The sequence below is a fragment of the Mytilus californianus genome, unplaced genomic scaffold, assembly GCF_021869535.1.
Source record: "Mytilus californianus isolate M0D057914Y unplaced genomic scaffold, xbMytCali1.0.p SCAF_1, whole genome shotgun sequence".
NCBI lineage: Eukaryota > Metazoa > Mollusca > Bivalvia > Mytilida > Mytilidae > Mytilus > Mytilus californianus.
In genome coordinates, this window is record NW_026262581.1 from 79641357 (window position 1) to 79653872 (window position 12516).

A 12516-nucleotide genomic window follows, 5' to 3' on the forward strand; every position below is an offset into this window, starting at 1 on the left:
TTCATCTCTTAGGCCCGAGAACACAGTTATTTCGTAGTGCATTTCTTTTAGACAATAAATTCAAATTAAAAAAATCGCACCTGCTCTATCTCAAAAAGATTTTTACAGTGTAGTGTACTACTATTGATACAAATAATATCAAAATTATAGAAACTTCTACCAGCTCTAACTCAAAATATTGACAATTCTGTGTTAAGGGGGGCTAAAATTCAGTTTGACAGCTTCCGACATTCTAATTTTTGACCTTTTTTAACTGGACCAAATCACTACTTAACATAAAGATTCAGCACCCAAATTTTTTTAACATGTAATTTCATCCCCTTTCTTAATATTTCATGCATAAAATATCAAGAAATAAATTGGGAAAGTGTATCAAAAAAAAATGCAAGTTATACACTGTTCACACTAGGGACTATATTTGTAGACAACGAAAACCAAAGGTCGATAACTGTGTCCTTGGACCTAATCCTTATGTTCTAATTTCCTAGAACATGAGAAATAAGACTGGGTACGTAAGGAAATTATTAAATCCTATTGTTATCATCCTATAAAATTAGGTCAGAGCACCCCTCTACACCACTAGGATGACCACTTTTACTGGTATATAAAAATTTCTGAGAAAATTGATGTAAAATTCTGAATAATTGGTTTGGCCAATTTGTACCAGTTTCAGCATTTTAATGTGAGTGTCCAATGTGGTTCTCTTCGAAAGTAATAATGCATTAGTGATACAGTATGAAATCTTTGATGGAGAAAACTACCAAACACAATTTTTCATAGTATTTTATGGGGAAAGCATGCAAACATCTGTTTCAATGGAAGCTGTTCATCTATTTCCCCTATTAAAAACAAACATTGTTGGTTAAAGTTAAATGTGGATATGTTCTTTTTATTTGCAATTACAATCAAATAGGACCAACTATTAGTGGGATAATTACAACATATTCCCCAAATCATGGTTATTACACTTATTGAAGGTTCTTTGTAGCCTCAAGTTTATATGTATTCTTTCAACTCTTCTAGTGTGTTTTAGTCTTCAACTAAAATGCATGCTTGCAAATGCTGATAATAATAAACTGTTATCACAGAGATATGTCTCACCTTTTTGTAATTTTGATAATGCAAAATAGAAATACTTTGACGTAAGTTATGCAAATATTTAAAGTCGATGAACCATGACTGAAGGTACATGGCTAAACAATCTCCATGGAATTGAGATGTGCCAATGCTAATACAACTGCATACCAAATACCATTGACGTATTATAAGTCGTTCCCTTTAAACAAACCTAAACACAAACATTAACTTGTAAACTATGTAAAAGTTTCAGTCAATGAACCATGATGAGGGGGTGGGGCTATATAATCTCCATGGAAACGATAATTGCAAATGCCAATAAATTTGCATATCAAATATCATTGACTTAATATTAGCAGTTCATCTTAAACTGATCTAGTTACAAACTAATACATGTAAATTAAGCAAAAGTTTCAAAGTCAATAGACCATGACTGGGCAGGCGGGGCCAAATATTCTCCATGGAAATGAGATGTGCTAATGCTTATATAACTGAATACCAATTAACATTGGCCTACCACTAATGTTTCCCCTTGAACTGACCTAATCACAAACTAATACATGTAAACTAAGCAAAATTTTCAAAGTCAATAGACCATGACTAAGGGGGCGGAGCCAAATAATCTCCATGGAAATGAGATATGCCAATGCTTATACAACTGCATACCAAATATCATTGACCTACCACTAGTGGTTCCCTATAAACTGACCTAATCACAAACTAATACATGTAAACTAAGCAAAAGTTTCAGAGTCAATAGACCATGACTGAGGGGGCAGGGCCAAATAATCTCCATGGAAATGAAATGTGCCAATGCTAATGCAACTACATACCAAATATCATTGACCTACCACTTGTGTTTCACCATAAACTAGACCTAATTACAATCTATTACATCGTTGACGCCACTGGCGCAGGAAACAACATACCTATGTCTTGCTTTTTGACTCCGTCAAGGCGAGATAAAAATGTATGTATGTATAAAATTTTTTCTAGTCATAATTTCACAGACAAAAGGCAGATTCATTTGTATATTATGAAATGTAAAGCCATATGTTTATTGTATAGTAGAAACAAATATCATATGTACATAAATAATTCAATGACCTCCTAAAACTGATCTACAGTAATGAAAATGACAGTATCACATGATCAAGGTCAATCATCCATAAAAATGTCCCAATATCAAACATCCAATGAAATGATTTATGTCCCAGTTACTGGTCCAAATAATGCACCAAAAAAATCCTTTGATATTCTGATCCCCTAGTGGCTAAAAAATCTGAAAAAATAATGGAATTGTATATCATTAATCATATCATTCAATCTATTATTGAAATGGTGTACCATACAAATATGCCTAAAATTTGATAGAAGTGTATTTTATAATACTTGTGAAAGAGCATTTACCTACATCATGTACCCAAAGATACCAGGTCTGTTATTGAGTTCAAAACATTGAATAGAAAGAGCCTTTAATACACATGATAACATCATCTACATTGTTTAGGGGCCTCGTTGGCCAAGTGGTCTAAGTAGTCAAACTACTGTATCACTAGCCTGTCAACACTGAGATTGTGAGTTCGCTTCACTTGTGGTAGGTGGATTTGACTCCAATCTTAATTAACTAGGATTGCTAGTTTTCCTACGGAAGGTCATGGTTCTCTACGGGGACTCCGGCTTCCTCCACCAATAAAAACTGGCCGCCACGAAATAGCCAACAGTGCTGAAAGTGGCATTAAACACCAATAAATCAATCAATCAATCTACAATGTTTACATACAGGTAATTGTAATTTATCATGATTTCATAACAAGTGTTAAATGCAGATTGATATTCTAGTATTAAGTAAGTTAATCTTGGTATGGTTTTCATTGTTTTTTATTGAAGGCCATATGGTGACCTATAATTGTTTAAATCCAAATCATTTGTACTCTGTTGGATAGTTGTCTCAATGGCAATCATACCACATCACCTTATTTTATACCTAATGCCTAAAATTTGCCATTCTGTCATTCTAGTCCCATAACTTCTACAAAACAGGCATTCCAATCAACAAAATTTTACAATAATTTATAATCAATCTAACGTCAGCTCAATTATTTTTCTCAAAATTCAGTAATAAGATAATTATATACTTTAAATTTTAGGCAAAAATGCCAGAGTTTGACTTGTCAAGTTTCCTGCAAGAAAACACCATCACATACTAGCTGTCTCTAAATAAAAGTGTGTGAAGGAAGAGTCTTACTAAGATATGGGTCAATACAATTTCTTTTCATATTTTTTAAACAGTGTTATTATTTGAAGTTAATTTGAAACATATCACAATTAAAACTTTTATCTAATTCCCCACTTGAGTCTTCAAACCAAATAATACATTTGTATGTTGTTCTAAAAAAAATGTAAGTGCCTGCAACCTAAACCTAAATATAAAACATCTTTTCACAGAAAATTAATAAAACACAACCAATATGCATGTTTTTTTCTCTTTTAGACATAATTAGAATGATTATGCAGCAGTATGGGATAGCTATTTTAGGCATAAGTGAATGTCGTTGGACAGGTTCTGGAAAAATTAAACTGAGTACTGGACACACAATTCTATATTCAGGTCAAAAATGGAGTTGCCATTATCATCAACAAAGAAGCAACAAACACTCTGATAAAATGGGAACCAATAAATGACGCCTTATGACAGCTAGGTTTAATTCAAAGTTCTGTAAGTTGACAATCATTCAATGATATGCACCAACAAATAATGCTGATTGAGATACAAAGGAGGATTTTTACAAGCAAAACAAACTGTCTTCTCCAAAAGGCCACAACACGATATGGTTCTTGTAATTGGAAACATGAATGCTAATGTAGGATCCAGTAACACCAATATAGAACATGTCGTTGGAAAACATGGCTGCAGCAATAGAAATGAGAATGGGGACCAACTAGTAGTCTTTTGTTTGGTGTTATAGGAGGTACCATCTTTCCGAAACAAAAACTTATACTCGGAAATCACCAGACAGAACATCATGTTTTGATAAAAAAAAAAAAGACAGAGGTTTCTACCTGATGTCAGAGTATTGAGATGTGCTGATGCAAACAGTGACCACTACCTGTTACGAGCAACATTGCAGCTCAAATTAAGAAAAGCACCAAAGCAAAAAGAGATTGGATATTGAATGCTTACAGGCACTAACAATCAGAAAAGCATTCAACCTAGAGACGAAAAAACGATTTACTGCTTTGGAAAACACCTTGGATGAAAATAACAATATAGATATAGAAGAGAATTCAAACTGGAATAAAATAAAAAAGGTCTTCATTGAATCAGCAGAGAAAACACTTGGATATCAAAAGAAAAAAAAATAAGGTATGGTTGTAAATGGATACATGCCAAAAGATAGAAGAATGTAAAGACATAAAACAAAAAACTCTAAACACTACAACAAAGTTGAAAGAACAACTACAGTTGGCATACAAAGCCAAAGATAAAGAAATTAAACGAGGTGCCAGAAAGGACAGAAGAAACTATATGGAAAACTTAGCACAAGAGGCAGAAAGAGCAGCAGCCCATGGCTAAATGAGTGTTGTATACAAGATAACAAAATAACTTTGTGGATCAAAAAAAGTACAAACAATGCAAATGAAAGATAATCAAGGAAACACACTGGCAACTGAGAAAGAACAGGCAAAAAGATTTGTAGAGTATTTTGAAGAAGTTCTTAATTGTCCTGATCCATCGGACGAGGCAAATCCAATACCAATTGCTGTGGACATTGAAATTGATACCAGCTCTCCTAACAACAAGAAAGTAAGAATAGCAATAACATCCCTGAAAAATCGGAAAACTGCTGGCGTAGATTCTATACATGCTGAAATGTTGAAATCAGATGTATATATAATCTCTTTAAAAACATCTGGGCAAAGGAGAATATCCAATCTGACTGGCAGAAAGGATTGATTGTAAAACTCTTAAACAATTGGAGAGGGATAACCCTATTATCAGTACCCAACAACGTATTTTGTAAGATTCTTTTAGGTAGTATCAATGAAGCAATTTGCAATTAACAACAAATTAAGATAAGAACAAGCAGGCTTTACAAAAGGCAGAGGTTGCATACAACAAATATTCACCCTATGAAATATAATAGAGCAATGCATAAAGTGGAACACACTCCTGTTTATCAACTTTATAGATTTTAAAAAAGCCTTTGACAGCGTGCACAGAGAAACCCTGTGGAAAATATTTACAGCTTACGGAATTCCTCCAAAGATAATAACACTCATCAAAGCCTTCTATCAAAGTTTTGAGTGCAGCATCATCCTAGGTAATACCACCACCAAATCCTTCAAAGTAAGATCTGGCATAAGGATCCTTGCCTTAGTTATGCCACATCTATCACCGATACTATTTCTTATGGTTATAGACTGGATCCAACGAAACACCACATCAGTAAAAAAATTAAATTCAATGGACCCTTTCCAGTCAACTGGAAGACTTAGACTTTGCAGACGAACTTGCAGAAATATCAACAACTCAAAAACAGCTACAATAGAAAACCAACATTTTGAACATGTATGCACAGAAAACAGGTTTAAATATCAACACTGCAAAAACTAAAGTTATATTCATCAACCCCTCATTGCAAGATCCGATCACCATCAATGGCAACCCAATAGAAAATGTTGACGTTTTCACTTATCTTGGGAGCATAATCAGTACCGATAATGGAGCAAAGAAAGACTTCAAATCCAGACTTCTCGAAAGCATGTTAAGCATTTGAAATTACAACCCATCTGGAAGTATAAAAACATCAGCATTAACACCAAGCTTAAACTATTCAACAGCAATGTAAAATTAGATCTGCTGTATGGATCAGAATGCTTGCAAATCATACAAAGTGACATACAGAAGGTAGAATCATTCCATTACAACTGTCTACACAAAATCTTTTGCCCAAATAAGATCAGCAATAAAAACTTACTGGAAAGAAGCAATTGTAAGAACATCACAGACGAGATAAAGCAAAGACATTTTAGATGACTAAGCCATGCTCTGAGAATGCCAACTGAAAGAACACCAAAAGTAGCTCTCAACTGTACACCAACAGGAAAGAGAAAACCAGGCCGACCTTGTACCACCTTGAAAACTGTTGTGGCTAAGCTACAAGAGATTGGCTACACCAGGGGGCAAGTTCAGAATGTGGCAAAGGACAGGGAAAAATGGAAGAAGCTTGTGGTAGCCTTATGTCCCATTCCAGATGAAGAGGATAAGTAAGTAAAGTAAGAATGAAATCAGTAAAATGTCATTTGCATTACAAGATGTAAATAATTCTGTATTTCTGACAACTTGAACATGATATCATTCTGTCATGCATTTTGGAGATTATGACTCCTAAGCTTTGCCTTAAAGTGTACTCAGAGGCGGATTTAAGGAGGGGGCCCGGGCCCCCCCTTTTGTGGGAAAAATTTGGTTGATTACATAGGGAATCACTGAAGCATGACTGGAGCGGGCCCCCTCTTAGGCAGTCACTGGGCCCCCACTTATGAAAATTTCTGGATCCGCCACTGGTACTGAGGTATTTTTGGTGTTTTAAGATACTGCTAATTCTATTTCATATAAAAGCAGATTGTGTCTAAATAGAATAAAATGTAGTCAAAATGTCAATGAAAACTAAAACTCATAATGAAAAAAAAAAAACAATCACTCTCAGGGCTTCCAAAATTATTTTTAGCCAGCCGGACATTTTATATATTATCCCGATTTTAATCCCTTAAGACTAAATAAACAAAAGGCAATTATGGTAATCAGTTGCCGAGTTGGCCCTCCCAATGATTGATATTTAAAAAAAACGATATTAAACTTTCTTTGATTCAAATTCGAAGTTCTGACGTAAACTGTTAAATTGGCAGTGCATCATCCGAAGTGTGCAACATCAGCGTACTTATATCTGCCTTAGACTCTTTATTTGTGCAAAATAACGTTGTCAAAAATTTACTTTCGTTTTTAAATCTGAAACCGGATGTTATCTTGACAATGGTAAAACATGGACCAGAGACGGATACGTAAATTCCGTGTTTGTTTGCAAAGCATGAATGAGTGTAAGTAGCTCATTCTACGTTATTTCTTCAAGAAAATATTCGAAATAAACGTGAGATAAAGGTATCAATGACAATTTAAGCATTTACTAAAGAAATTAGGATGCATAATTAAATTTCACACCTGCGCACATGCACATGCGCACACGTGTACTAGTTCAAACAGAGACATATCTCTGGTTCAAACAACGTGGTAATGACGATTTTTCATTTTCACCTCTTTAATTTTTTCATCAAATCTTATTTGTTAATGTATTTCTGATAATTTAAATCTTTTTGACTAAATTAATTAGATGCAAACTGGTGAAATGTAAGAAAATAACTTTGAATAGACCGATCAATGTCCGGTTCAAAATAGTTTACCTGTCACCTGAACAGGTAAATTTCAGCTGTTCAACAACTAATTAGCCTTGATTAAAATGAGAAGGTATTAAAGTAGGGGTTATTTTGATAGTACTTAATGATCATGTCACTTTTATGACCGGAAATGTGTGGCTGTTAAAAGCAAAAGGTTGGGTCAAAAAGATCGTGAATTATGTTAAAATGACCGTCTCTTAAGAAAGCCTTGAAATCTAAAAAGAAGATGACCGTTTCGTGCTTTGCTCAGCCGGACTTTTACCGGACATTATACAAATGTCAGGAATATATGACCGTTTTGGAAGCCTTGATCACTCTGATTGTTTCCTAAAATCTTGTCAACAAATTACATATTTTTTTGAATTATGGCACCAACTCAACATTTATGAGTAAATTCTAAATTTTGAAAGGACAAAAAAAAAAAACTTAAAATAGGGTAATAACTTACACAATCATTAAAAACATAACAAACATATTCCAAAGAGCGATGAAGATTCTAAAGTATCTCAGACTCAACAGGAATTCTCTCACTTTATCTCCTGTACAAAATATATAAACCATTAATAAACATCATAGATATAATACATGTACTTTGAATTAAATGAAATGCTGTACTATAAAATTCATAATTTATTTTTCATTAATATACCTATACACATAACAGCTACTGAAAAGTATTCAGTGGATTTATTTTTGTGGGTACCAATTTTCGATGATTGAGGAAAAATTGTATATTTTCGTGAATATTTGATTTCGTAATTTTGGCAAAGTCTGCATACAAGCTTTAGGCTCTTGTGGATAGTTGTCTCATTGGCAATCATACCACATTGTCTTATTTTTATATTTAGAAAATTTGTTGAATATTAAATTCCATGGTTTACCTTTACCCACAAAATCAACAAAAACTGATATATGAATAAATCCAAGGAATACATAGTATACATGTATAATGGGTAAATGATTCCTGTTTTAGCTCAACTGGACCAAAGAACCTAAAGTTACAATATCACTGTTAGGAAATGATGGTTGATTAGTACACAAATAAATAAAATATTTTGAAAAGGAATTGGTATCTCATGAAAAAATAGGTAAACATGGCATAAAAGTAAAAAGTGTGTAGATTTTCAGATTCAAAGATGTCTATCCCAAATATTAGGGTTTAAACTTATGCCATCACACAAGTATGCAAAGGAAGATAAAAAAAAAAAAATTGTTGTTGTTGTATAAATCAATATAAAACAAATACCTTAGCTAGCAACTGGATTAAACAAATACAAAATTTAATAAAACCTACCAAAAGATGGCTCTAGGCTTGCTCCAAATGCTTCCTCTTTACCTTTTCTCCTGAAATTATATTAAGCTTTTCATCAATCAATTCATAATGAAACACCAGTTTGTCATAACAAAAACATAAATTTGTATATACATTTGTAGGACAAAAAATAGAAGGAAATTTAAACGACAAAGAAAAGACTTGCTCACCTAAAACAGACTGAACAATGATTTTTTTATTTTATTTTACATCAGTTTATTTGAAGGATGTCTTCAAATTATGTATATATTGCATACTTGTATAATGACATCGTTCATTACTTTTTCACATTTTTTGAAATCACTGATGCTCATATTAGTTTAAATTAATCATAAAGATCGCTTAAATCAACACTCTATTGACTATTAAACATTTTTATGTGCATTTGTTCTGCAAGGAGTAAAGCACACATGAACTGCTACATTGTAAGTAGTCAAGTCCAGTATTTTTGTTTGATAAGTCCATTCCTTTTGTTGACAAAAAGTACAGTCTTTGGTTTTGCACTAGTCATTTTTGGGGCCCTTTATAGCTTGCTGTTCGGTGTGAGCCAAGGCTCCGTGTTGAAGGCCGTACTTTGACCTATAATGCTTTACTTTTACAAATTGTGACTTGGATGGAGAGTTGTCTCATTGGCACTCATACCACATCTTCTTATATCTATTTGATAGTTTGTTAAATGTATTACCAATTTTTCTAGACACTGGGGACTTAGATCTTAAAATATTATATAACCACTTGTCTATTGTTGAAAAGTTAAGAACATATGTCATGTATGTCATGTATGTTGACCTCTACTTTATGTCTTTTGGTTGTTTGTGACGTAGCTTGTAATCTCATTGACATAACCTCTACATCTCCTGTTATTTATAAATTCATACTTACAACTTAAAATTGAGAACAGCTCCTGCATTTACCATTAAGGTCCTATAAAAAAAATTCTTCGCATTAGAAAATTGTATAAGCACTGATAAACTATCCACATTTAAGAATGTACATTGACAGAAAATAATTAGGATTCTTGCAACTGGAAACATGCCAAGACAAAGGCCAATGACTCATCATTTTTGTGGTATCATATCCATATAATTTTATTAGTCTTAAATTTCTTCAGGGGAAAAGATAAGCTGGGCCCCAGTAGCCTAGGCTACAAAATATTGAACTGGGCCCCTAAATTATACAATATGTAGCTGAAAATGTCCATACTGCATATGTTTATCTTTCATATTATGGCAACCACTGAACTACAGGTTCCTGACTTGGGACAGACACAAATTGAATGTGGCAGGGTAAAACATATTTGAAGGTGCCAGCCCTTCCCCAAAACCTGGGACAGTGTTGTAACAGAACAACTTTCACAACATAAGAACAAACTATAAAAATCAGTTGAAAAGGGCTCATCAGATCGATACAAAATGGAAAAACATTTAACAAAAACTGATACCAGACATGGCAGGGTATTTATACATCCCTCACAACAAAAAAAGACACAAAAGTACAGATCTAAGAGTACAAGTTTGCAGTTACTGACAGCTAGTTCAAAGCCAATAACAAATTTAACAAATAAAAAAGTATGTTTCAAAGACTAAAATATCAATCAGTACATATCCAAAATCCAATTCATTTAGTGTAAATGTTACGAAATAAAATTTCTTCAAACTATAAGTTCCAAGAAGAAAAAATATTCTGTAATATCATTTCCACTGGAACAAATATTACAGTATTTGTTCCTTATGGAATAAAGGTTATAGAATAAATGTTCCAATAGGACGCATATATTATATTCATAGCATTGTTTATAACAAAGTTTCCAGTGGAACTTCTGTTAGGCGGAACAAACATACACTGACATAAAGACGTCATTAAAAGTCAGAAAAAAACATTTATAACCTTGTGCAATGCCAAAATATATTTCAGGTGTAAGAACTGTAGTAGTAAAAGGAGCTCGGGCCAGGTCGAGGTGAGGTTGTTGGTTAAAAAAAATAAAATAAAATAAAAAGAGTTGATGTGATAGTAGCCTTATCAGAAAATCGCTTTTCAAAAGGGATTACATAATAAATACATTTGAACATGTACTGATGTAGAAACAATATTATTTTCCATTTCAAGTGTATTATGTGATATATGGTTAGAGTTATTATTAAGGGGACGAAGTCCCCTATTACGGTAGAAAAATCAATAAAAAAAAAAAAAAAAAAAAAAAAAAAAAAAAAAAAAAAATCGGGAAAATTTCCCGAAATTTTCATTCTACTATTGAACTCAAAATCGTTAACTTTTTTATTTTCAGACTTTTTTATTTTCCCGCATTTGCGCAGAAATCTACTTCCTTTTTCCGGTCTCGTTTGCATGAGTCTTTGAGTAAAATATATATTTATCAGTCTAGTAAAATATAGGAAGGAACGCAATACCTATTCCATTTTTAATAATTCCTTGAATGGCTTGATATGAAAAAACGTTACCTGATAGCGTTTCTTTGTTTACATTGAATATGACGTCATAACATAAATAACGTCACAACTAAAATTCCGAACAACAGAACCGAAATCGGAAACGTAAGGGTATTTCCGTTTCTTTTTTGAACAGATTTTGAAGTTAAAATATGTTTGAATTAAAAAAAAAAAAAATTCATACAGACTTCGTCCCCTTTCACAGGTAACGCCTGCCTCATATTATTTTGTATTGGAGAAGACATCATTTGTTTGAAACTTGTGTCCTATCCATTTTAATTTTCTTGTTTGGCAATAAAAATTATGCTTTAAGTAAACTGTATGGTCATAAATTCTTTTAGAGACCATGCATTAAAGGTGTACTTTCATTACTAAATATTCTTATAAACTACAAGACTCATACCCAAATAGGATTAAGTCAGATATCATCTTCAATGAATATTTAACTTTTCAATCAAAACTAGTGTCAGATAATATCAGAATTGATCATTGCAAATTGATAAATTTTTTCGTGTTGTCAACCGGAAACTGAAGATAATATTTATTTCACAAATCATCACCGGACAAAAAGTTAACTACGGGTCTCACTAATTAGCAACAAGAAGTGTCAAGAAGCGACAAGAAGCGTCAAGAAGCGATGGATATGTACCTATGTATTCTGCTATTGCTTTATTCATGGTTTCAAGAGAATGGCCAGGCATTTTTTTCGAACCAGCTGATTATTTTCTTGTAAGAATTACTTCTTTTCATAGAAGCATAATGACGCTTAAGGATAAACAAATTAGATTCATGGTTGGAGTAAAGGACGTGTGTCCCTTATTGTATTGCTACAATGACATTCAATTAACACCTATAACTGTGTACACGCGTCAGACTATACAACTACACGCGCCAGAAAATACAATGATTGTAAATAGTGAGCAACTGTTGAACACTCAACATTGTCTTTAATTACCTTTGATCTTCAATCAACTTTAAAGAGGGTGGTAAAGGGTTATTTTCGTGCAACGTGATCGCCGTTTTGTGTTTTTACTTTTTTGTTTGACATTCAGTCGTGCAAGACAGGTGCCTCGTTCAACGTGTTCTGCTTATTTAATTTTACGTGCATCGTGATTTTGAAATGCTTATTTTGCGTGTTCGGTATTTTTCAAATAAAATTCAAACACTTGGCAGGGATCTTCAAGAAAAAAATGGATTCAATTTTGTTTTTTGAGTAAAGCGGAAAGGCCT

At 33.0% G+C, this 12516-nt stretch overlaps 1 protein-coding gene across 1 annotated transcript; it reads right to left on the reverse strand.

Moving 5' to 3' along the window:
- Window positions 1-2119: 2119 nt before the first annotated feature.
- Window positions 2120-11824, reverse strand: LOC127708841 (protein SMIM7 homolog). Its single transcript, XM_052213994.1, has 5 exons — window positions 11690-11824; window positions 9725-9766; window positions 8825-8874; window positions 7979-8069; window positions 2120-2359 (listed from the first exon to the last, which is right to left on the reverse strand). Exons 1-5 carry the CDS (start codon window positions 11713-11715, stop codon window positions 2344-2346), a joined length of 225 nt encoding a protein of 74 aa, XP_052069954.1. The 5' UTR covers window positions 11716-11824; the 3' UTR covers window positions 2120-2343.
- Between the last annotated feature and the right edge of the window lie 692 nt (window positions 11825-12516).

Bases quoted from the DNA above. Each gene is read 5' to 3' on its own strand.
- LOC127708841 (XM_052213994.1), bottom strand. From the start codon at position 11,715: ATGATATCTGACTTAATCCTATTTGG. The intron at 9,767-11,689 runs GTATGAGTCTTG...TTTTTTTTATAG, and splicing joins TCTGACTTAATCCTATTTGG to GACCTTAATGGTAAATGCAG. The intron at 8,875-9,724 runs GTAAGTATGAAT...ATATAATTTCAG, and splicing joins GCTGTTCTCAATTTTAAGTT to GAGAAAAGGTAAAGAGGAAG.